The sequence below is a fragment of the Anoplopoma fimbria genome, chromosome 4 (assembly GCF_027596085.1).
Source record: "Anoplopoma fimbria isolate UVic2021 breed Golden Eagle Sablefish chromosome 4, Afim_UVic_2022, whole genome shotgun sequence".
Taxonomy (NCBI): Eukaryota; Metazoa; Chordata; class Actinopteri; order Perciformes; family Anoplopomatidae; genus Anoplopoma; species Anoplopoma fimbria.
In genome coordinates this window covers 25,233,356-25,260,377 of record NC_072452.1, presented here as the reverse complement: position 1 = coordinate 25,260,377, position 27,022 = coordinate 25,233,356, and the positions used below count along the sequence as shown (strand labels likewise).

The following is a 27,022-nucleotide window of genomic DNA, read 5'->3' as shown; positions in this document are numbered from 1 at the left end:
CCAAAAGACTGAATAGAGACTGAACCTGAAACTGTAGAAAGACTAGAAAGTTCTTGCTGAATCTAGCCGGTGAAAATGCTCATTGTGGGGCTGAAGTCAGATGAAATGGGTCAGCTCGGCAGCTTATTTATAGCCCAGATCACACTGCTGCCCGTGCTCTTTCTCCAGGCGCAGTGAGAAATGATGCAATCAAACAGAGCGCGCACTACAAGTGGCTGCTAATGCAGTTCCACTGTCGGGCCACGGGTCAGCCCGGTCCAGATACGGAGTCACTGTCAGTTCACTTTCCATCCAACTCCAGCTGCAAAGTATTTTCATTTCAAATCCCACGGCTGGCCTCTTTAACATGTTCTTACAGCCTGAAACGCAGGAACTAAGAGCAACATGAATAACTGATAGTCACACTGTTTCACCTGAGTCATAACAGTGGAGTAAATAAAACATAAAACATTGAGTTTTGAGCTAAAATCATCAATAGAAATAAACTGAATATTTGCAGTGCAGCAAAATCATATAATATAAGATGCATGGTAGGGAGCTTGGCAGTGAATGTTTAACTTTTTGTGCTTTGATCTATTTATGTTTTAGACTTTGAGATTTTAGTCATTTTTTTAGAAAATCTGATTATTTTGGAAAGTTTTGCAAAAGGAGGAGCCTTTTTGAAAATGATATAGAGTCAGGTCATTTTTCAAGAGAAGGAACGTTTTTGGAAGGAGAGAATGCTTTTTTTTTAATTCAGGAAGATTTCTAAAAGTCAGGACATACTTTGAAAGTTTTTGTGTAATTTAAGGAGTCAGACCTTCTGGAAAGCTGTTATCGTTTTCAGAAAGTCAAGTTATTTCCAGAAGGTCAGGACAATTAATTGGAAAGTTTTTGCAAACTGTTTTTTGGGAATTGAAAGACATTTGTTTCTGCTCCTCACTTCTTCAAAGAACCGAATCAGCAATAAGACTTCAGCAATAAGACTAACTACGGTTGAGGTTAGAATTAGGTTTTGGTTAAAGTTGAAGGTCCTCCATTTAAAGTACAAATATGGATTCTTGTGGTAACCAGGGAGCTAATTATTTATTCTATTAATTGGGAATAATTTAAGTAAACAGCTTGTTTGGATTATTTTTAGCTTGATCCATCATCTGTGTGCGTAGTGTGTTTTTGTGTTGTTGTGTTCATAGTGTGTTTGAATGTGGAGTATTATTGACTGGTAAAGCTGGAGTCATTGTGTATCTGGGGATTGGTCACTATGCAGAGAGCATGAGCTTAATACGGTGAAGAAGGTAAAGAAGTGACCTGTGCAGAAACCACGGCCTGATTGTAAAATCAATGTGGCACAAAGTGGATTAGAGCATTAGTTAAAGAAAGGACTCACTTTAATTATTCACTTTAATTAAATTAAATTAAGTGATGATAAATTAATTTTATTTGGAACCAGTTTGTGGACAGATCCTGCTTTTTGTCCAGTGCATGCTTTACTAACTACTTACAGAAAGGAATACTCGTCTGGCAATTTTTTGCAGGTATTCCTGAGTTAATAAACTGCATATACATGCTAATTATTGTGGGAAAGAGGTATTAGAAGGTCTCATATGTACGCTCACTTAAACTATTTGGTTTCAGTTCGTGTAACGATCAAAGTTAATTAATTATCTCTCTTTAAAGTCATTCATTTTTTTGTACTTCATCATGATTTATTTAATGGGCCTCCATGAAACAGTATCATTATTACTTTCATTGGATGTATTGACATTTGATGTTGGAATGGGACATTAATCAGAAAGGGACCAGTGTTAAAGGCCTTTATATAATATACGTAAACAGTTATGTTGTGGTAAATGTCTTTGGGGCTTTTATTGTGAAAGGTAAAAACAGAAGGAGTGGATCTGGTCTGAGCTGCCTTTGTCTGTATTGAAAGGACTAATAAAGGCTTCCTGTCGTTGAACACTGTGTTTAGGTGAATATGTCTGTATCACCCAGTAGTTCAGCGTCAGGGGTTTCCTGGAGCTCTGGTGCACATCTCATCGTATCTTTCATGTCAATAAAGGTTTTTTGAAAGCCATTGAAACGAAAGACCAATGCAGTGGTTGTGTCCAGAGAGGACTCTTTATATGACCAGGCTACTGTGACCTTTGACCTTTTATCTCTCTCGGGTGTGTTTCACTGCCAGGCTACTGCTGTAGAGGATAAATAGCTTTCATGCAAAGAATGTTGATGTATTATGACTACAATGCAATCTCACAATCATCTTCCTGACTGTCAAAAAGTTCTCTTCTGTCTTTGCGTCCTTCTTTGCATTCCCTCTAAACACGGTTCCACCTTTTTCTGTCTTGCAGCCTGGCAGCGTCGAAAGAAGCTGCGGCGAGGAAAGCCGCCTCCCCGATGCCGCCCTCCGAGTTCCTGGACAAACTCATGGGCAAAGTGTCGGGTTACGACGCCAGAATCCGACCGAATTTCAAAGGTAGGAGTTGCCACCAAGACTCAGTCGGATAAGACGGGAATGTAGCCAAACAATATCCAGAGAAAAAAAAAGGTCCTGGTAAAGTGTTGTTTCTGCATTTCATTACCTTCTCTAAATGCCTTTTGTTAAAGGGTTTAGTCAAGGTTGTCGCCCAGACAGGTTTGTATTCACTTGTTTTATTATTAAAAAGAAGAAAAGTTTATATATAGAATATATTCTGTTGCTTTGTGTGTAATCATTTTGGTTGTTCTCAATCTGTCGATCTCTTTCATTTGCCCTTTGCAGTGGTCATCAAAGGTAATTCTACGCATTGCTCCACTTGTTAAATATAGAATAAGACTCCTCCAGGTGTCAGACCCCCGAAACCCTGTTTTCTTGTTTTTTTATTTCTATAACAAAACCCCGTCCCTGCACTTTGAGCCCCACTCACACAAATACCGACATTCCCATTGAGATACATGTGGATCTCTAGTGGTGCTAGTTGGCTACATTCCTTGGTATCCACACAGAATCCTGAGTGCTTGTTTTGGTGGTCAAGGTAATGAGCCTCGCTACCACAAATCTGCTGCTAGATATGATTTCATAACGGTGATGATGATGACGCCGGTGATGACGTTAACTTATAATATTTAGTAGTGACCTCTCCCTGAATGGAAGCCCCCATAAAGACACATGTCAGAGGTTTCTTTATTAAAACGTGCTCACATTAGGAACACAGTCTGGACGTTTTTATGACATTAGAAAATTGGAGCACGCCTCCATATTCATTCAAGTTTATGAATAATGAAATAAGTTTTAAAGAAATATATGATTTTGAAGTGATTCGAACGGACACAAATGAATGCAAACACAACTGGAGTTATTGGCCTGAGTTTCACTTTGTTTGTTTTTTTTCAACATAAACTGATTTATGGTCGTTAAAATGTGACACTCGAGCCTTGTTGCATGTTAAATACCGACATATCTTAGTTTCTGCAGATTGGATGTGAGTAATTTCTGATTATTTTAGTTCTGCAGGTCATTTGTGTGTTCTGAGTGTACAAAATATTAGCACCCTCGTGATATTCCACCGTCCTGTTATATTATAAATCATATCATATAGCTGCATTTCTTTATTATACATTACGTATAGGTGTCAATCTGAAGAGTAAAGCTTATTCTGATCATTTTAAGTAGCTCCGGAAATGAACACTTATTCATCCAGTAGGAAGAGGAACTTTCCCTCCAGGTTTTATTCAAATCAAAATTACAAAATGATTGGCAATTACAGAGTTTAAAATGTAAGAATCGTGACCTTAGGTTTGGATAATTTGATTTAGCGTGGTTTATCCTGGATGCTCTCTATTTATTATCATTCTATTTTATCTTATCTTTCACACACTGCCGGTCAGATTTCGGCAAAACCAAACAAAGAGGGTTAAAGGTCACAACTGTAACTGATAAAACCTGGAAGGACGGTGCACCGATCGGCCGTCTGCATCTCCTCTTCGTCTTCACAGCAGATTAAAGGTGGAATTAAAAGGCGTGCTCATGTTTTGTACACTGAAAACACAGAGAGCCAGACTGCTAGAATGTGCAGCAGTGAACCACAGCTTATGTTTATGAATGCTGCCATGGAGCTTTTTAATTTTTTATTCTTCTTCTTTTTTTTTTTTTTGCTGAGCCCATAATGGCATAACCCATTATATGGTGATCTTTGTGAGTGGGATATATATCGCAGCTCATGCAACGTAGACTGGGAGTGTGTGTGGGGGGGGTTTACCGTGACTAAGTCTGTATTATTGAAACCTGCCGCGGCTGCACAGCTGCTCGTCCTACCCGACCTGCAGAGAGTTTGTTCGGGTGTTGTGCGATGCATCGTCGTGAGCCCATTTTGGAGATTTCTCCTCAGCTCTGCTTGGCAACAATCCCGTGTGATTTACTGCGACTAGTGCTGCACTGACCTTTTACAAATCAGGATCCAAACGAGCCGGCGTGACAGTTATTTGAATTTATGGCTTTTATGTATTTTTCCATTCTTCTAATGTGATGCAATAAAGAAAGTTAGATGCAGATGAAAGTACTCTTTGGCAGTGTGTTAGATGTGCAGATGATGATAACCGTCCTCCAGCTGACGTCAGTGAGCCTTCCAAATGTCCACCCCCGACATAGAAAACCCAACCGGGAAATAATTAAAATGATTGTTCACTTCTCTTTTGAGGTTAATGACGAAGCAAAGCAATCTGTGATGAAGACGTTGGTACTGAGGAGGAGGAGCTTATCTTTTATGTAATCGGCGGAGCTAATTGTGTCAGAGGCCCGATGTGGAGTTCAGACTCCGTCATGGCTGTCAGGTCGACGGAGTGGCAGAGCGTGAGCCCTCCGAGTTGCTCATTCATGCACTTTCTGTGTGTGTGTGTGTGTGTGTGTGTGTGTGTGTGTGTGTGTGTGTGTGTGTGTGTGTGTGTGTGTGTGTGTGATTCCTACCAGCTATGCCGCTGCATTACCAGCATCACATTTATGAAATAAACAGCTTGACAGCTCTGCTCCAAAATAAACTCTGGAGGCCAAAGGAACTAAAGGATCATGTACAGCATCATTGAGTCATAGGGGGGGAGTGCTCTCGTGCAACAGTTCTTAAATGTTTCTTAGGCAAATAATAATAATATTAATAATATTAATAATATTAATTAACTTATAATTCGGTTCACAATTTAAAATATTTTCATGTTTTTTCATGTAACCCTCAATGATGATAATAATATAATAAGAAGAAGAAGAAGAAGAAGAAGAAAAATTATAATAATAACAATAATAATAATACAAATAATACTGGATTGAGGAAACACAAAAAAAGATTGAATTTAATGTTGAATCGTGCAGGACATCCTTAAAATTAATAATTGTGAATGAAATCATTGTAAAATTTGGTTTGACAGACCTAGTTTGGCATAATTAATAGGAATAATAATACAGTCAATAACTCTGATCATAATAAACGTTGGAGAGGTTCATAAAGACAGTTTGATGTCACATGTTTTATTTTAAATCATTCTCTCCTGTTAATTGAGAAGAGATTGAATGAATGAGTGGCCTGTTAGCTTGTGACCTAGCAGGTTTACTGCTTAGCAACCCTGCTAACTAGCTGCCAAACTAACCGTCTACAGAACAAGCTCACCATGTTTACTTTACGTCCTCTGAGACAATTTACACCTGGCAACACTTTGGTGTACTGTAAGCTAACAAGCTGAGTCAAACTCAAAAATAAGTCTTACATTGAATTGATAAAAACTGCTTGTGGGTGAACTCTCCATGTTAAACACCTGATCGTAGGCTAAACCTGCCTGCACCACTCTTTCTGATTTAAGAGGTCAAATGTATGTGTTTGTGTTCTGCACAGCAAGATTCACGGCAAATCATGTGATGTGAAAACTGTCTTCATGAACCTCCAACATTACCTCCCATCACAGTAGATGATATAATACATAACACAGAGATAATTAAATGCCATGTCGGCTAGAAAACTAAAAAAAAGACAGTTGAGGGTAATGGAATGTGAGCAGTTGTAACTAAGGTAGACCGGGGTAAGAAGTGAGAAGAGTTATATATATACACAGGAAGTCTGCTCAAATAAACACAGTTACAGGGTATTTAAATCGTTTGTTATGATAAAAAGTTAATGTAAAGTCTTCTAACTTCAAACTATTTCAAATGTTGATGTTGCTCTTACTTTAACTGGGACATAAATGTTACATTACACACACATCACCAAGAATTCAAGCTAAATATTTAGCCCTTCAGAAAGCTAATATTGCTAGCCAAAACATTAATATTGTAACATAAATGACATGATGGTCAACATTATTTTTTAGAAAAATAAGATTAACATTGATACTCCCTCCCTCAAAATACAAAATACCTCTTACATTTACACATATATCAAAAAAAAGTATTGAAACTGCTGAAATACTGCAAGTATTACAGTAAAGGGGATAGTACAACAAAGAGGCATCAGTCAACAATAAAACACTATCATAGATAAGTAATCTAAGTCAAGATATAATGAATAAGTCTAAAATATGATAAGATATTATATTCCTTTATTGATCCCCATGGGTCTGAATGGTTAAGTTCACATTATTGCACATTAAATAGGAAATATGAAAAGTTGATATTGCATAAAATATCGATATTGCACAGTGGTAAACACTAATATTGCTAATGCATATGTAAAATACAGAAGCATATTTTGCCCTGTGAAAATATCACATCAAATGAGCCCAAAACTTCTTCTCTGATTTCCTGATATAAAGATTGGCTCTATGTAGAAGTCCGAAGGGGATGTATAGAAGAGATGAGATGTGCTGCGAGCTAGAAATGTGCCAGCGAGAGAGGAAATGACCCTGACGGTGGCCGGGGGTCCACTGTGAGGACAGAAAAAGACTTCCGATTGATTTAGCAGGTTCCTCCGTCGGAGGCAGAGCAGAGCAAACACTCCTGACACATTCAGGACAAGACATTTATAATCCATGACTTCATCTGTTCTTCCATTCTTCTCTCTCCCTGCTTTCTCATTCTTTTATTTAATTCCTCCCTTTTCCTTCCTCGACTCCTTCCTTCCATCCTTCATTTATGGACTCAGTCATGTTTTGTTGCCTTTCATGATTCCTTTTTTCCGTCCCTTACATATCTTCCCTTCTTCTTTATTCCTATCAACTCTCTCCTTCTTCCCCCCCTCCCTCCTCTGCTCCTCTGGGCCTCCTCAGTATTCCAAGCCTTGTTTACCGAACCCGCTGATTCGTGAAACAAATTGGACTCCTTTGATCCGGCTGGCGGACACAAGTTGTAGCTCACGGAGCAGGATGGAGGCTTTAGAGCTCCTGAACAGTGAGGACATGGAGACGTAGTAGAACCTTTTTTTAATCTGCCGGCCCTGCTAACGAATGGACACGTGTGTGCTGCACAGATAAATGAGTGAGAGACTCAGAGATAATAACGGGCGAGGGAAAAGGTGTGTGTGTGTGTGTGTGTGTGTGTGTGTGTGTGTGTGTGTGTGTGTGTGTGTGTGTGTGTGTGTGTGTGTGTGTGTGTGTGCACACTTGATGAATGGCACCGACTACAGCTGCGACTCCCCCTCTCCCGCTCCGCCATAACCTTGTCCTTCCTCATCACTCAAGTCAAGTGGCAACGAGGACGACGACCGTGAGCGGACGAGAGAGCGTCTGCTTTTAAGCCCAACCAGAACGGCTATCTACTCAACCCCACCTCCACCACCACCACCACCACCACCCACAACCCCCCCCCCCCATGCCATCTCCACCTCCCCCCTGAAGAGAAGGAATCAGTGCTGGAAAAGACCCTGAACGCGTCGGCAACCTTCCGTTTCAGTGTTCATCCGGGTCGTATACTTCAGCAGCTCCAAACCTCTGTGGCGGCTTTAGCTCGGGTTTGCTTCCTCGGACACGATCCTTTTATTTCATGCTGCCCCCCCCTCTCTCTCTTTGCCCTTAAATCCGTGATCAGTGAAGAAAAAACAACTTTGCATCTGAGCCGAATGAGTCTTTCTCGTCCGAACGAGTTGACGCGAGTAAATATACGACACACGGCGGTATATTTACATGTTTGGCTTCCTCCTCTCTCCTCCCCTCTGTCCTCCTTTTCTCTTTCTCCATAGCTAGAGTACTTGTTACTACACTATCCTACACTACTTTGTAGTACACTTGTGTCCTACTACCCCCCCCCCCTGCATCTCCTTTTCTCCTTGCCGGGGTCGAACGTGCCGAGGTGGGACTGTAGTTATTAGCTGTCAGAGCCTGACGTTCATTTGGTGTTATCAGCACTTGTTTAATGGCTACTTAATGGGATTAATGTGCGTAAGGTAATGAGCGTGGGATGGAGGAATGGCTGCGGGGAGGAGAGAAAAAAAAAGGGATGGGTCATGGAGGGAGAGAGAGAGAGGAAGACAGAGAGGTGAAGGAAGGAAGGGAAGGTAGCATTGCAAATGGCGAACTCACTGGGAGGGATTTGCTTACGACAGGAGATTGAAAAAAAACCAAAAAAACTGCAGATGGCAAAAGTTCAGGGTCTCACGCTGCAAACACAGAATTCTGTTTCCACTAGCTTAGCGGCAGGATATTGATGCTAACACAGTTCCCAGTGGGCCTCAGTATTGCTCGGTAACACTTGAATAAGCAGCGCTGAGATAGAAACTCTAATATCCCCACGCTCCTTCCTCAGACTATGTTTTGTTCTTTTTTTTTTCTGAGAGCTACTTTCTGCAAAGATGCAAACATAGAAATCTGCCGGAGTGAAGGGACACCCTCACCCAAAGGACGGCCTTGTGTCTGTTTTAGTATTCTAGGTAACGGCACTGTGCTTTCCAAGCCAGGACATTTGGATGGGAAGAGAGGGGGAGAGGGGGGGCTATATTGCACAGAGCGAGGAATGTTAATGTCGCTCGCAGAGGTGACTCTCTCCTGAGTTATGACAAAAATATTGATCACGGCTTCGGCGTCTAGCGGGAGGAGGTGGAACAGCAAGGGCAGCGAGGAGAGGAATATTGAAGAGGGTGACGGGGGGGAAAGGCAGCCGAACGTACGAGGGCACTCAAGACGGGCTGGAAAAAAGTAGCAGTTGAGACAAATAAATGATGAAGAGCTGACAGAGACATGATAGGGCTGATAGTTGGGCGGTGTTTGAGCTCTTCGGTCTCACGGCTTGCTATAAATACCTCACGCCTCTATTGTTCCTTCTTGATCTAAAGATAGCAGCAAATGCCGAATCTCTTTTAACTTGAGGCGATGCACAGCTGATCTGGGATGTGTAAGTAGCTGTTGACGGCTACATTACTCTGCCTCCCCCCCACGCTGCAGTCCATCGGACCATGGCTAATAAGTCTGTAAGGAGCCCAGTGCTGCTTTATAAAAGGACCAATCAGTCCTCCTGTGGAATCCCATCACACCTCTAATTACCAGCTCGAGGAAAAAGAAAAAAAAAGGTGTAAGCACACCGCTTCAGAGTGAAAGGTTGACGCATAATTGTTTACCGCTGAGACACAATCACGAGGGCGGTAAGCTGTGTTCAGGCTCCACATGGCAAACCCTGGGAGTAGACCAGAGACAGGGAAGGAAAAATCAAACATTTAGGGAAAATCCCTGTGCTCATTTTCACAAAAAGTATCCTTTGTTTTCCAACACACAGGCGAGGCTCCCCTGCAAAGCCGGGAGAATTGATTCTGCACAGCGCTAGTAATTAGCTCGCGTTACGAGATCCCCGCTGCCAGCAGAAAAAAAAAAAAAAAGAACCAAAGCTGCTGTGTGTGTTTTTTAATGCCAAAGAGTCAGGTGTTCAGATGTTGGACAGGCAGCCCGGCCGCGGGGCTAAACCCAGGCTTAGCCCCGACACGGGGAGAGAGCGCCGTGTGCAGACGGAAAGGGGAGGAAAAATTGCCTTTCATGGATTCAGGGAGATTATAGAGTTTAAGTCACCTGTCTACAACAGTTCATGGTCACGACGAATACTTTCCATCTATCTTAGGAGCCGTTTCCCCTTTTCTTTTTTTCCCCCCGGCTGACAATGACAGATTACAATATCGCTCCCAGATTTCTACTCGGCGAAGTCGCCATCCCTCACAATGGCAGTTGTCAAGTACAGCAAAGCAGAGGCTGGGCTCGGTTTACTCAGTTCAATGCGGTTTGGAGGCAAAATAGGACATCAATCAGCAAAACTGTGAGCTACGAGAGGAAAAGAAAAGAAAGAGAAGTCCTCTGTATGTAGTGGCAGGACATTAGTCTGGCCTCAGATCAGAGTGGAGAGTAATAGGAGGAGAACAGAGCTGTTCTTTTTGATGGAGATCAAAGGCTGCGTGGTGACATTTCTTACTTCTGTCGAGGATTGATTGCAGGGAAATAGATTTGCAGTCAAACACACAGATGTGATCATTATTTGCTCGAAAAGCATTAACTGTTTGAAGGTCAGAATGAGCTGTACACTGGTCGACCTTTACGGGACATGGGGGTTATTACTGGATTCTAGAAAGGACCTTAAATACTCAATCTTTTAGACACCTGGTAAAAAAATAAATATAAAAAAAAGGAGTATTACGAGTGTTTCTCAGACAGAAAGGCCGGAAGATGAAGTGTTGTAGGGTTGGTTGAGTATCTGCTAATCAATAAGCAGTAAAACTTGTCTTTACTTTCTGTACTTGCTTGAACTTTCTAGAAGAATCCGATAAGCCACTGTGATGAATGATACATGAGTCTTTAGTAGAACAGGAGTGAACAGGGCACAAAGCTTTAACTTGGTATTCCTTGACATTAGCAGGTCAGCATTTTATAAATCAACCTCTCTATGGAGACTAGAACATCTCTTTCTGTGGTTTGACTGATATTATGTGGCCTGAAGTTTTACATTTTGGGGGGGATGGAAGTAGAACCTTTTTCGTCATTCCGATGGTCTCCATTTCAGCCAAACGACTTGAAATGAATGGCGCCCATTTTGAAGAGCGAAGCAGGCTATGATTTCATTTTTCGGATTTGGAGATCATTCGTTCATTCCTACGGGGGGTTACGGCTCTGTTTCTGTAGCTGATTGCAGTGTGTGTGTGTGTGTGTGTGTGTGTTTTTTAGAACTCTTTTAGCAGACCGGTCCATTTCATTTTGGAACAATCCACTCACCACCGACTTGTTGCCCTAAAGGACAAGTAAAGTGTAATTTCCTCAAAGGCCAAATGAGGCAAAAACCGAAGCCAGTTTGACATGTAGTCTTTGCATCCTCCTCCTCTTCCTCTCTCTCTCTCTCTCTCTCTCTCTCTCTCTCTCTCTCTCTTTGGCCTCTTGCATCTCCCATAGTGCATTGTGCTAGTACTGACTTCAGCTCCTCTTGACAGAACTGCATTGCAACCCTCCTCCTCCTCCTGCTCATCATCTCAGTGCATCGCCTCACCTCTCCTGCCCGCTGCAGTATGGCAGTGCGATTGTTCCTCTATACAGACTCGTGCATCCCCTCCTTCCTGCTATTGCCTTCACAGTATGTTGCCCCCCCACCCTTTTCTCCCCCCCTAAGTCTCCCCCACTGCCATACACTCACCCCCGCTGAGTGTTGGCAGCAGTGCGACGCTGTGGTAGAGAATCCAGCCTTGCTGTCTTGTTCGCTCCTTGATAGACTAAGCGGTTGTTTTCCTTAACCAGGACAAACAACGTATAGTTGCAAACGTGTTGTTAGAATATGCTGTGTTTAATTCTGATCTTTTTTTTATTAGACCCCAAAGGCTCCAAAAATGAAGCTACTCACAAGAAAGGTACTTTCCTTTTCTTTTTTTTATCCCCCCTTTTTTTCTTCTTCTTTTCTTCCCTGACCTGAAGGTTTTGTGTTTGTGAACATCTCCCAATGCGAAGAAGACGCATTTTACAAATGTGGAGAAAACTAAAGAATGCATTCTTGGTTTTCAGTATAATGTAATGTTGTAGGTTATGTTCATCAAAATGGTCCAAATTATACTGCAAAAAAACAAAAAAAGGATTGTCAAGCATGAGTAATATTTAAAGCTTTTCTGAATTCATTGTGTTGACGCAGACGTTTTTCTTCCTTAATGCCACGCATAATTGTTTCATTAGCGGATAAGTAAGAAGTTGCTCAGTTCATCACACGACTGTTTCCATAAAACTGTCACTTCTCTCAGGCCTTTTCTGAGAGAGTATATATATTTTTGTATCTTCTTTCTGAACGCAAATGTAGACACACAGCTTTATTGTAATTTGGCTTGTGTGTAACCTCACCATGCATCATTCTGCTGGTCAGCTATGCACCAAGCCCTTTTATTTTACTGTATATATATATATATATATATGACACCTGGCAACATCTGTGCATAGTATAGAAGCAATAACACGGGACGAAATCCCTTCTGGGTGCTAAACAACGGTGCACTGATAAATAAACACATCTGCCTGAGACGTGATCAGAAGGACGGAGTCTGCTGATCTGTTTGGATCACAAATGTTGCAATTTCATTTCAGCAGTGTTAATGTAGATATGTGCCTATTGCATCATACCTGTCGACGGTTGGTTAAGGTACTGTAGTGTGTAGTACCATGTGTGCAGTGTTTGGTGTTTCACCCCTTTGTGCTTTGAGTTCAAATGTTTTACCCCAAAAACGGCGTTTGGGTCCTCGTAGTGTTCTGCAGAGAGAGACGAGTCCAAACACCAACAGACGTCTTCTCAAAGTCTGTTCAGAGCATCTTCAGACCTGTTTCATCAGTACTAGTATATATCATTTTTAGTGTATAGTAGGATTATATAGTATAGTAGTTGTTGTGTAGTTTAGTACAGCATAGTACAATAAAGAACTGTCTGCATAGTGTAACGTAGAGTAGAGCACTACAACACAAAACAGTGCACTATAACACGCAAAGAGTAGTATAGTAAAGCAAAGTATATTAGTACTTTACAGTATATAGTTTATGTATACGGTATATAAAACACAATACTGCAGTAGTATAGTAGCCTTAAAATGTGCTAATATTGTGAAATGTGGTAGGTTAGTATAGTACACTATGGTATTGTTTAGTTTAATATATTCCCGTGTAGTACTGCATAGTATAGTGTAGTATAGTTAAGTATACTATAGTACATTACACTACAGTATAATGCAGTACAGTACAGTACGGTATTATATAGTATAAAATTCAGTACAATACAGTTCATTACAGTATTACAGTACAGTAAAGTATTATGCAGTACAGTGTTATGTAGTACAGTACAGTATTGTGTAGTACAGTGTTATGTAGTACAGTACAGTATTATGTAGTACAGTACAGTATTATGTAGTACAGTACAGTGTTATGTAGTACAGTATTATGTAGTACAGTGTTGTGTAGTACAGTGTTATGTAGTACAGTACAGTGTACAGTATTATGTAGTACAGTGTTATGTAGTACAGTACAGTGTTATGTAGTACAGTGTTATGTAGTACAGTGTTATGTAGTACAGTACAGTATTATGTAGTACAGTGTTATGTAGTACAGTGTTATGTAGTACAGTATTATGTAGTACAGTGTTGTGTAGTACAGTATTGTGTAGTACAGTATTAAGTACTACAGTACAGAATACCTCTGTAATACTTCACCATGTTTGTTTTCTGTTGATCCGTGTTAAAGAATATTTTCCCCCCCATTTGGCTCGTTAGCTTAACATGCTAACGCTCGTAGCACAGCAAGCCCTTTAAAGAGGCACTCCTGTCACTTGTGACTAATGTGTATATGGCCCTAATTTAAATGCACATAGAGGAACCCCCCCCATACATACACACACATACACACACATATATATCCACTTCGCTGTGCATCCTGCAATTAGTGCTGCAGGACTTTCCAGACAATTAGTGCTGGTGATGGAGCAAACAGCAGAGGTGATGCACGGGTCAAATCTTTTTGGGCGATGCAGCCAGACACAGTTTAAGAGAGCTTATTTCAATGGAGGGAGAATATTCCTTTTGTAATTATAGCAGCAACGCAGAGGAAAACTCTGGAAGTCCCAATGCTCCAAAAGTGGACTCGAGGCCGCCCCGGCTTAAGAAGATTAAAACCAAAAATTCAACTTCAGCAGCGTCTTTATCCACAGAACCGCAGATATGATCCTTTTGTGTCTGATTACTCCGGGTGACTAATGCTATTGAGAGAGACGCCGCTGGTTTGCAGACTAAAGATCCCAATTACCTCCTGAGCTTATTCCACTGGCCAATACTGCCAGCTTCACAGGAGACAGCGGCCTCCAGGCTGCTGCCATGCATAACTTACCCACTGGCTCGGCACTCGGCAGAGGGGGAGGAATAAAAGAAAAAATGCAGAGCTAATAAGAAATTATTCCTCATTTTAATGTTCAAACAACAGGAGGAGAGAAGTGAGAAGTTCAGAGATGTGTTAGGGAGGAAGGGGATGTCTATATTCATCTCATGATACAATATTTGTAGAGGAGACTTGAGAAGATGGCAGCGGAATATAAATATTTGTAATCACATATGTGCAATTATAAAGTCATATGCCTTGGTTTAGTGGTTGAGTACCTTTTGTGTGGCTGATATGTTGGATTAGCCTAAAACGGACATTCCACTCCCTTTAGAAAACCTCTCATTCTACTGCAGCAGGGTCTGACAGTCTGCCCCGCTCAGTCCTGGTTCTGGTTCTCCCGTGGCTCCCTTCCCTCCTGCGGGTCCAGTAACACGGTCTGGGTCTCCAGCAGCGTGGTGTCAGTGTTGGAGGAGAAGCTCTGCTCCTGGAGGAGGAGGAGGAGGAGGAGGAGGAGGAGGAGGAGGAGGAGAAGCTGCTGCTGCTGCTGCCGGGAGCAGAGCTCTCCTCCTCCCTCCGGAGCTCCGACTGCAGGTCTAAGGCTGCGGTGAAGCCGGATCTGGGTCTGTCCATGGTGGACTGGTCTCTGCTGGAACTGGGTCTGTCCACGGTGGACTGGTCTCTGCTGGATCTGGGTCTGTCCATGGTGGACTGGTCTCTGCTGAAGGCCCCGATGACAAGCATTAAGAATAATGACAATCTTCTCTCTGATGGTCTTGTAAACTCATGTAGGTAATATAGAGGCATCAGTATAACATTTATGTCAGAACCAGATAAAAGTTACTTTAAGAAAGAATCCTACATTGTCCAAACACAAATAATCATCCATCACAGATAGAATGACACTCTCCCTGTCAGTAACAAACAGAACTTTAACCTCCGATACAGCCGTCAGACGCGCTGCTAAATCACCTGAAAGTACTTTATCGACAACTAACAACTCACCAGAAAGGAGTTGGCGTGCCGGAGATTAAAGCTCATTGATTCGTTCTGATCACGGTTCTCACTTTGCGCAGCAAGCAATAAAAGAGTGTTTTATTTCCCTTCTGCGCTGCGACTTGATTTGCCTTCGTTCTCCTCAGCGGGAACCTCCAACCTTTTCCTTCTAATGACGTTTATTGATGGGAAAGATCTCGCTCTCTGTCGTAATGAACGGGAACGATAATTATTGCGGCAAAAAAAAAGGCTCATCTCCTAAATCTGCAGAGCCGGTCGACTTCGGGAAAAGGATTAGGTTAATGTAGGAGGAAGGGAGGGAAGATGTCATGTGCCAGAGGAGGAAAGGAGGAAAGGAGACTGAGAGAGCAAAGGAAAGGAAATGCAAATGGTAGGAAATGAAAAAAAGAATCTACCGAAGAAAAAAGGTTAGTGAAGAAAGAGAAAGGAGAGAAAATGAAATTATGAAGGAAGAAAGGGACCAAAATAATCAATAAATAAACAAACTCAATTAAAGGACAGTAAAGGGGAGGAGAGGACATCAAGGGACGGATGGGGAATATAGAAATGAAGAATGAGAGACAGTAAGAGGAGGCTAGAAAAGGAATGAATAGGTGAAGGAGGGGAAACAAGTACGAGCAAAGGAAAGGACATATATGAGAACAATAAGGAAAGAAATGAAGTCAAAGATGACGACAGCAGAGGAAAGAATGAATGGATGAAGGGATGAGTCGAATCAACCTGAAGCAGAGCGCACACCCGACGGAGAGAGAGAGAGGAGGGAGGGAGGGAGAGAAAAGCTAGGACGCCACAGAAGGGGGGGAGGAGAGGAGATGTCTCTTTTCCAGCGTGTTCAGCAGAATCCGGTCGGCGGGTCGAGGCCCGAAGCGTCGCCGTGGTCGTCGTCGGTAACAGCCGTTCCTCCTGATTAGCAGGCTCTGCTCGGCTCCTTCTGTCGCGGGATGTCCGGCACATATTACACACAACTCACCTCCTCGCACCGGCGCTTTATGCAGATTACTGTTAGGCCAAAGGGATATTTGTCTGCTAACAGATCCCGGGGCCTCCTCCTCCCCCCAGTCCGGTGCCGTGCAAAAGACCCCGGAGGATTCAATCTCCCTCTGCAGATTTATGCTTATCCAAGTGCCCGGTTTCATGGAGGACGGCTTTGTGATATGATTGCATAGTGCTTTTAGAGAGGTGACACTTTAATGTGGCGACTGCAGGTTTGGAGCATATTGCGGTTATTTTACTTTATAAAAAAAAAAAAAAAGAGAGATCTGCTGCTATGTAGATTTCTGCTTATCCAAGTGGCCTGTCTCGCGGAGAACACCTTCTGTAATGTGATTGCACAGTGGTGCAGAAAGCTAACACTGCGAAATGATTACTGCAGGCTGGAGGACAGAGCGTGCTTCTGGTGAATGTAAAGCAGGATATCCCTCCTATGATACCCAGACAAGTGGATACGACCGCACAGAGCTGTAGGAAGGAGACGCTCGGTGACGACAAAACAAGTCCTCTGTCAAACCCTCCAGATATGAATGTTGTCTGATCTGTAGTTAGTAGAGAAACATGGTTATGGTTCCAAGAATATTGTATTTGTGTTTTGATGGTTTGATACTCAGCTTTAAGTGGAGACACTAGAGATGAACAGGGTAAAATGTATATTACCATTACTCTTCCTCCAGTAGATTAGTGACATTAAGATAATTGTTTTTTGTATTACAAGTTTTCTAAAATGTCATGTTTAAATATGCAAAAGAGGTTTTTTTTCTTATGGTAACTTTTGGTGAATTTAGACAAAGTAGGAAACACACATTTAAAATAACAATCATGGCATTAGATTTTAATTCATTTTAATGTTTTTTTTATATGATTTATTGCAGCTTTATGAATGCTAATGGTTCTTTATCAGCTTTTTCCAGATTCCCCTCAAACTCTAAATGTTGTTGCTTCTGTTGTTTGAACACAGCTTCTTTCTGCTTTTGAAGTAAAGGCATAACTCATTTAATGTGAGTTAGTTAATATGTGTTTCTATAGCTCTTCAAAAAAAGTACTTTTTGAGGAAAGAAATCTCTAACATTTATTATAGACACTATAGAGAAAAAAATATATATTAAAGCACTGAAGTAATTCTTCTTCTATATCAAAGGACCTTGACTTACAGTGATCTCATATTAAAGTAAAATACATAAACACATAATATATTGCCTTTGAGTTTGCTTATTGCCATCTTTTGATCGACAAGAAATTGAACAGGCAACTGAAAAGGGAGCTTTCATTATTTTATAATGTCATATTAAGATAATCAAATCAAATAGACAAAAGATGGCTTTGACTGAAATCTGAACTGAAGGATTTTAATTAGTGTTTGTTAAGAAAACATAAATCCCCGTATGGATGAATGTGTAAGGGAACAAGAGCAGAGTCTCATTAACTGGGCTGTGTTTCAGTGAGTTTATATTACACGTTCAAAGTGAGCATTCTGCTTTCATATAAAGATGCAGGAAAAACGTCGAATAAAACTGAGGAAAGTTCAAAATGAAAATCCATCCTCCCTTTTGTCTCGTGCAGAATCGATACAAATGAACAAAAAGATGAAATAAGACTTTTCCACATGGTATTCTGCGTGCTGCAACAGTGAAAACAGGAGAAGGTCTATGATTGGATGATGTCCGACTGAGCCGTTTTCACCGTTGAGGTGGAGAGACGGAGTGCATGCGAGTGTTTGAGGGATGAGGTGAGGGGGAGGACTCCACTAATCTCACACCACGATCCACCTTCCTCTCAAGATGATTAAAAGCACCGAGCTAACAGAGGAGCATCACGACACGCCGCTAAATCACACACACACACACACACACACACACACACACACACACACACACACACACACACACACACACGACAAACAGTCCATCTGCACACACACACGGTCGGGCAAACAACTAACAGGAAGGATCAGGCAAACACATACGCTCATGTTCACGCACACACACACGCACACACACACACAGAGCCAGTACAAACACTAGACCGCTCACATTTTTACTTTATCATTTTATCTCTCTCTCACACACACACACACACACACACACACACTTTGCAGCATCACTACCTTTCAGTAATCCAGAGAGAATAGGAGCTCCGGTCACCTCGTCTCCGCCTCCGTGTCGCATCCGTAGACCTGCTATTGATTTGTGTCCGTCTGCAGCCAGGCAGCTGCCAGACTGTCATGTCCGCCCGTCGGTCAAAGCCCGGGCCTAGAAAGCCCCGGAAGGTCCATGAACGCTGATTACTAATTCTCTGCAGGCTTGCTTCTCCATCATGTGTTGGTCTGGGACCTGTTTTTGATTGACGAAGCTTAAAAGGACAGACAGTTTTTGGTACTAGCTAATGTAAGCAAACGTCATATTTGTTTTATTGGAAGAAAATACTATTTTTGTGTATATTATTAGATATGTGCACAGTTTAACCAGGGCTGTGACCTTAAAGGGTTTTCATTTGACCTCACCTCGATGCGCAACCATGATGTTTTTACCAAAACTAGCAACGTGGTTCTGTTGCCTTCTCCTGAAGATGGGGTTTTGTTGAGTTTTTGTGAGCTATGTTTTAATTTACGACGCTAACCACGTGTTTAAAACTGCGGGAGAGAAAACGTTTCCCTGAAAACAGGATTTAAAATGCAGCTCATATGAACGGGAATTTAATGTTTTTGGAGAGACGTGGCTGCTTTCCTGTGATTATAAAGCCTAGTTGAGACTGTGTGTGTGTGTGTTGGGATAATATGTACAAACAGAGGGGAATGGGAGAGAGGAAATGCAGACAGGCAAGCACATGTTGACAGGCAAACACACACACACACACAACTCAGTGCAAACATACAGCGCACACACAACGTCACAACTGAAAATGCTCGCAGGCATGAATACCAATTAAGTAAATATGCATAGAAACACACACACACACACACACACACACACACACACACACACACACACACACACACACACACACACACACACACGGCCTCAGGTGATTTTTGACCAGGCTGCCATGCATCCATCGGTCTCTCCATCCTCTCCTGCCTCCCACTTTGAATACATTTCATCTCATAATGAAACTTGAGCACCCTGTGGCTGAAAGAGAGAATACAAATGAGAGAGGAAGCGAGTGACAGTGAGACGGAGGGGAGAAAAAAAAAAGAAATAGATTCATGGAGAGGGTGAAGGAGAGATGAAGGAAGTGGAGAGGAGGAGGAGTAAAAACATATCACAATGGCATTTCTCCTCCCTCACTGGGGAGGAAAATGAAGTTTTTCCCTAAAGTTCACTCCATGAGGAGCCGATGATGGATGGTTGAACATGTCGGCGGGAGAAACCACTATTCCTCATCTCACCACTCCAATTAAAATGTGACAGGAAGTGGGTTTTTGTTTTTTTTCCGCCCCGTCGCTGATCAACGGCACTGTTTACCTCCTCGCTTTAAGCTAAAAAAAAAGGGTTTTACTGTTCTATAGGAGAAGCCAGGTACACTGTTTTATATGTGGGAGAATAATGAGAGCTGTCACAGAGGAAGGTCTACGGCATCTGCATGGGACTGAAGGCAGAAACAAACAGGGATGCGGCGCAGACAGGTTCTTTGTTCAGGTGTTGGATATGGCTTTGGAGGAAGTAGACACAGGGAAGAGGAGAGGGGTAAAAACAAGTCGTGTTTCATCACGGAGTCAGGCGACGGACGGAGCTTTAATGTTTCCCAGCCTCCGAGTGTTTCACAGCCTTCATGTTTATCTCCTCCTCCGTGGTCGAGTGTGGATGTAATAGAGGAGAGACTTTGAATAATACAGCGGCAATTTCAGAGACAAATAAAACCTTTGTATTTAGTTACAGCCCAGTAACCAGGATTTTGTTTCTGCAAACCTGGGGATCGGTTGAATGTGGATGTTTTTACTTTCGGTCAGAGCGAGTGACGTGATATATAAAGCGTCGTTAACTACATTTACGTGCTCTAATAACAAGTATAAAAAGCAAGAAAGTCCACAAAGGGCTGGTGGTTAAGTCAAACAAACACAGGACCCGAGTGAAACAAAGCTTTTTAAGTAACGTTCTTTCATGTGGCGATTTTGTGACGTTATTTTAAGTGACGTTATTTTGTGACGTTTAATGTGAAGTTGCTTTTTGTGACGTTTTATGCACGTTTTACATAATGTTGTTTTACGTAGCGTTGTTTTACGTAGCGTTGTTTTACTTAGCGCTGTTTTATGTTTTACGTAACGTTGTTTTACGTAACGTTGTTTTACGTAACGTTGTTTTACGTAACGTTGTTTTACGTAACGTTGTTTTAAGTAAAGTTGTTTGACGTGAAGTTGTTTTACGTATTTTGTTTAATGAAATGTTGTTACCCAACGCTATGTATGAAAGTCCACTAATTGTGGGTAGGAGGGGTACAGTTTTTTGGGGTGGGGGGTGAAACTTTGACATTCAACAAATACGAGGTTTGCAGAAACATAGGATTCTAACTTTTTTATGATGACTGGGTTCTATGATGACTGGGCCAAATATGCTAATCAGTAATGGGCTAGATGTGTCCTACACATACCCCTGACCTCAACCTCAACCAAGTACCTTGAGATGAAGTGTGAACTGACGGTGAACCAGACCTGATCATCCAACATCAGCGTTGGACCTCAATAATACACCAATGGGACCAAATATCTGCAGCAGGTTCCAAAATCTGGTGAAAACTTGAAACTTGAAGAGAGGAGGCTGTTGAAGCAGCACATTCATGCCGAGGCTTTGGGATGAGAGTGTTTTGGTGTCCTCAAACTTATGACCATTAAATAACCAGCTATTTAATGTTCGAGTGAAGGTAGTTCAAAAGGTAAAGTTCCATAAACCACCAAAAAAAGCAGCCAACATATCTGCAAATATACACACTGTGTATTTGTGGGAAAACAGCCTTTGAAGGCCTTTTTTTTCAGAAGTGGAGAATCAGTTTTATGACTTTTAAAAAAAACTTTTTTAGAAGCTGAGCTGAGCAACTTCCAGGAATATAAAGCTCTCAGCGTTTGATAAAATGTTCATTATTTCACTGTTTCACTATCGAGGCAGTAGATTTATGATGCTTTAAAGTTCCCAGGGGAACAGTTTTTTTTTCTCTCTGGCTGGCATTTCAGCTCTGATGTTTATGCATGGAGGATAAGAACAAAATGAACACCTCCTTAGCTGTCGTGTCCGGACATAATGGAGGAAAAACAGCAGTCGGAAAAGAAAAACGACACTCCACTCCTCTCTCTCTTTTCTTTCGTTCTCCGTCAAACTCTCGTCCTCCGTCCTGCTTGTAAAAATGAGTCGTGTTCCTGTCCTTCCATGAGAATGCGTGGGTAATATATATTAGAGCAATAAAAAATAAAACTGCTTCCCCCGGACCGTGTAGCCTACAGACGACGCCCTATAAATATTTAATGTCTCATAGCCATTGTGGTATTTTTTGCTGAAGGCAGCTCAATTGCAGAGGAGGCCATCCTGCGTAATTCAGAGTATTATTCATTTCATTTGTAGCCTGCGACTTTTCCTCTCTTTGCTTTGTTTTGCTCTGTGCCATTCGTTAATACATTCGGCCCCACCGCTGCTGCTCTGAGGTGTCACTTAAAGGAGTGCAAATAGGCCTCCAGGAGAGGAGGAACAGGAGAGGAGGCACAGGAGAGGAGGCACAGGAGAGGAGGCCAACACAACCCTCCAGATACCTGTGTTTTACAACCCTCCTAAGGTCTGATAATGGAGCGGACCCTGCTGTTCCACCTATACGCTTTTCTTCTTGTAAAAGCTCAAGGTGTGCGGGTGGGCTTTACATGAACCTCACAATGGAAAAGAACAACCAATCAGGGACAATGGAAACCAAATGTCTGTGTCTGTGACAGTCTCTAACAAAGTTGGTGTTTTCTTTGCTGTAGGAATATGAACTGCAATCATTTATATGGTTTCTTGGTCTGACTGAGGGGAATACCTCCAGGTTTAAAATTGCAAGTGTGGGAATAACCTAGAAGCAATTTTTCTTGTTGGGTGAAAATTGCACATTCAACTTGTAAACTTTTAAGCAGCGCAGATGGACAACAAACGCTATAAATCTCCAAGACCACCATGTGTGTTATGGTTCCTCCAAAGGCAATGTCTTTTCATCCCTACTCAACATATTTTGCCTCTTTGTTCTATCTTGATGCTGAACGTTTGTGCATTAATGCTGTTAGACATGGTTACTGTTGTGAAACGGTGGCTATGAGGTTTAGGAAACACAACAACTCAGTTAGGATTTAGGTGGAAACAAACTCATGGTTTGGCTTTAGATTAGTATGCTTGTAACATAATGTAAGCTAGGTGGCGAAGCGTTAGGTGACGTAGCATCGTCAGTAAAACTCCTTCAACTTTTGGTGTCACACAGGACATGAACGCTGGCCACCTAAGTAAAAGTCCCATGTTTGTTGGTCCCATCAACCACCCATCCCCCCAATGGTTATAGGACTTCTAACTCTTTATACTACGTCAGTTGCTCTGAGTCATATAGACGATAAAGGGTGAGTGTGTGTTGGTATCAAGAAACCGAGGGCCTCTGCCCGAGTTACAGTAATTGATGCCTGGGAGTGAGATCAGGCTGACAAAGATTGATGATTTTTTGTGTTTTTATTTTGTCGTTTCTAAACAAATCACTATAAACATTAGTCTATCTAAAGAATGACTACAGCAGTATGATAGTCCATCTAAAGTAATTTTACAATATCTGATTTTGTTTTTGTTAAAAAAGTTAATAAAATTGAGATCAAATTAGTTTGACAGCAAATTTGCATATTCTTCTTCTTCAAAACATCAGGTTCTTCAAAGAGTCCAAAATAAACTTGTCTGAACGATTTTCCAGATTTATCTTCCTCCTCCACTAACAACATCTGGCAGTCTGACTTCCTGAGCTCATCAAAACTTAAATCTGCTGCTCAGACACGCACAGCTCAGCCGCCTCCGTCCTCCACATGAAGTGAGCTGTGACTGCTCTCAGCGCCGCAGAGTTTTAGACTAGTTCTGTTGGCGAGGAAGTCCGCAGGCTATTGTTGGCTGAGTCATTGTTGGCAGATGGGGACCAAGGCTCCACCAGAGGCTGGAGGACGGCTGCAGAGAGCCCCAGATTGATGCTGATGAGACCTCTGAGCCTCTCTGGAGGTTGGTGGGGGGGCAAGAAGTGTGTGTGTGTGTGTGTGTGTGAGACTCAACGGGAAACCAAACACAAAGTGTGGATCTTTTTGTTGTGGTGCATTCAAGTGACATGTTATATAATATATCTATTGGCAGAACTCTGAAGTGAGGTTCAGAGGATGTTGACAGAAGTATTAAAGTGTGCAACAAATATCATGCTTAAATGACAAAACACAGCTTTTTCTGATCAGGTTAAAGGAAAACTCACCCTCAAAATGACCTTTTGTAGATCAACTACTCACCCAGGTTTACCTTTTAAATCTTGTAGTGAACAGAGTAAGCACGTCTTACAACAGCAAAACGGAGAGTTTGTAAATGACTGTCTTGACATAGTTTAGTTGTTCTAAAACAATTGATGCAAGAAAAACTTAGTTTTCTTCAAGAATTTTAGGTAACAGTTGGTAAGTAAATGATATACAAATGGTCATTTTGTGTGTAATGTATTGCTATTAGAAGTTTGGCAACTTAAAATGTTTGGTTATGGAAAGATTGTCTTCATAGTTAAAGGAAAGAAACAATAACTTTTGGTCTGAGCTGTAAAGGGAGCCCTGTTTTTTTCTGGACGAATATCGTTTTGGATGAAGCTTTGGGTCAGTTGTGAAATTCACTGCAAGAAAGATGTATTGTGTCTTCAACTTCAGTTATAATGGAAGCTGTGTTTATGTTGGCAGAGATGTTGGCTGTCGTACTCATGGATGTGACTGGTCCCTTCGGTGTCACAAGCTAGTTGATTAGCTAGATGAAATAGAGGGAAAATGAACAGATGTTCTTCTTAATTCTGGTATTTCAAACTCTGTTCTTGCCTTCGTGAAATAAACCAACACATAGACTGCGTCAGTTCTTATTTTGTTTCTTCACTAGGCATAATGGCTTCCAGCATCAACTGGGCATTACTGGACTGGACATCCACCACTACATTGGCACCAGTAACACTCCCTGCAGCCTCTATGCACCTGCTATATCATCCTGACATATGGCGTTTGGTGGACTTGGCGTAACCCGCTGTTTAGTGGATGCTTGAATCCAAAAACGCCTTCCAATGGCATGAGTGGAAACATTTGTAATACGAGTGGCACCAGTGGGAACGGAAAGCTTCCTCTTAGAGCCGCCATGAGATACAGAACCAGAAATATGCCAAGTTTTCTACAATGCTTGGGTTGATAAAGAGACAATAAAAGGGTCTCGTGTCTGCAGTCCACACTTGCGTCTTCAGCTGACAGCTCGCCACTTTAAAAAATCACAACGAAGATGAGATGTTAAGTTGACAGAGGAAAAAAGCTCCAAGTCTGCTGAGGGGGCGGGGGGAAGGGAGTGGAAGGGAGTCTGCCCAACTATTAATCATTAAAAAAGCAATTACAGGCACTTCCCTGGCAAGTTTATCAGGCTGTCATCTTCATACCATCTCTATTTAGACACTTCTACTGACTGGATAACCACCAAACACTCTTTTCTCCCTGTCAGTTCGGCTGCAAAGTGAAAAATGAGCAGACGATGATGACCAAACAAGACACTCTAAAAACTAAAAGGTTCTAGAGAGAACCGATGTGGAGAATCGATGCCGGCGGGCAAAGTAGAGCGTTTCTGTCTGTTAAAAGAGGAGATGAAACAGTATTTAACAGCAAATATACTTCATTGGGAATATTTTTGATTTAACCATTCTTCTTTACATATTGCAATGGTACATACAGTTAATATCGCAAAGTATTTCTGTGAACAAACACAGGACTTTTCACCCAGGAGGTCTAAGTTTGTGTCCCGTATGAAACCAAAAGCTAACTTGACTTCTGTAATTAATTAAACCCTGTTATGTAACAAAATACTTATTTTACGTACTAAATGTACATATTTTAACCCAAACCATGCAAAAAAACATGCATTCAAAGTCTCTAGCTTTTCACTCTAGAACCAAATCGGTATCTCCACAGTTTGGTTGTCCTTTGTATTCATGAAAATGTAGAGGGATAAAACGAAAAGTTTTGAAAGGGAAAACCTTGCGTGAATTTACTGCAATAAAGAATATCAAGAGGATTACAAGTTAATTCAATCAAAACATAGAGATGTATTTCAACCAGCTGATGAAACCTCGAACCTTCCAGGAGCTTCAGAGGGACTCTTATTTTGAAAAGCAGCCAGTTGGGGGGCCCTTACGATGTATTTCAAAGAATCAGACTTGTATAATTTGTCTCTGAAGCCGATGTTTTGTAGATATCTCACCCAGAAACCAACAGAAACCAAACACAGAGAGCTCAGGGACTGTTAAGAGCATTTCTCCAGTAAGAGGCTGCAGTTAGCAGAAGTGCTGAGAGGCCGAGCCCAGCCGTTCGTCTCATCCTGCTTTATTGCTGTTGTCACTTGTTTTTAATGAAAGTGGAGTTCAGTTGAAGAAGGGGGGGGGATTTATTCGTGCCGACACACCTCAGCAGGCCGCCTCAGCGTGTGTCTGTGTGTGTGTGTGTGTGTGTGTGTGTGTGTGTGTGTGTGTGTGTGTGTGTGTGTGTGTGTGTGTGTGTGTTTGAGAGTGTGTGTGTCAGATTGTGTGTGTGTGTTTGAGAGTGTGTTTATTCAGTGAAGTGAACTTTTTTGTTCACATGCCAAGGGCTGGTAGGGGAGGAATTTATCTCACAAGAACATTCACAGAATGTTCTAAATAATTCATAAACATTTTCCATATGAAACCCTCACCGTTGTCATAATATGAAATATAGCCAGAACTGTGTTTAAAGTTGGAAGTTAAAGTCAATTTTCCTTTACTTTTATTAGTTTTAGAACAATCCAGTCCACATTTTGATATTTATAAAACTAGGCAGTACGTTTGCTTTGTGTTGATTCGATGTACGGTGGCCATCAGGGACAAACTCTGAATGCATGTCAGAGGAGGAAACCCCGTGTGCAACATATTTACATGTTATCAGCTGCAAAAGGTTGAAAACTCGATGAGGCGTGTGTGCGGTATGTATCCGTGTGAATCTGTATGTTAATGAGCGTTAATGTGTGTTTTGTGAGAGTGCGGAGCAGTGTGTGAGCTCCATGCATACTGTATGTGTCCACGCACGCACCGATGCACCTGCACACATATCTGTACACTTAAGCACAAGCAGTGTGTGTATGTGTGTGTGTGTCTGTCTTTTTGTTCACTGTATATTTGTGTGTGTGTGTGTGTGTGTGTATCCATGGAATTTGTTTATCGAGTGTGTTTGCTCATTTGCTCCTGTATGTGTTTGTACACTATATGTGTGGAGATTCAATGCAAGTGCTGTTTGTGTGTGTTGTTTGTGTAGTCATTATTTGTGTATATGTGTATAGCGGGTACATCATTACATTTTGAAAACCAAACCTCCTTCAGTGTAAACAGGGTTTTAGTGAGTATTCTTCATTTCATACAAGAGTCTTGGGAATGCATTATGTCATCGAGTGTCCTTGCAAGTACTGTATAGAAGTATGTGTGTGTGTGTGTGTGTGTGTGTGTGTGTGTGTGTGTGTGTGTGTGTGTGTCAGGCCGGTTGGCACACACACACACACACACACACACACACACACACACACACACACACACACACACACACACCGAGGCAGAT

The 27,022-nt window shown here is 41.8% G+C and overlaps 1 protein-coding gene across 1 annotated transcript in view; it reads left to right on the top strand.

Annotated features, from left to right (window-relative positions):
* Positions 1 to 27,022, top strand: part of glra1 (glycine receptor, alpha 1) — a 114,109-nt gene that overhangs the window by 30,493 nt on the left and 56,594 nt on the right. Inside the window, 3 exon segments of the mRNA XM_054597150.1 lie at positions 169 to 274; positions 2,328 to 2,458; positions 11,691 to 11,729. Of these exon segments, the coding sequence (XP_054453125.1) occupies positions 169 to 274; positions 2,328 to 2,458; positions 11,691 to 11,729 (276 nt within the window).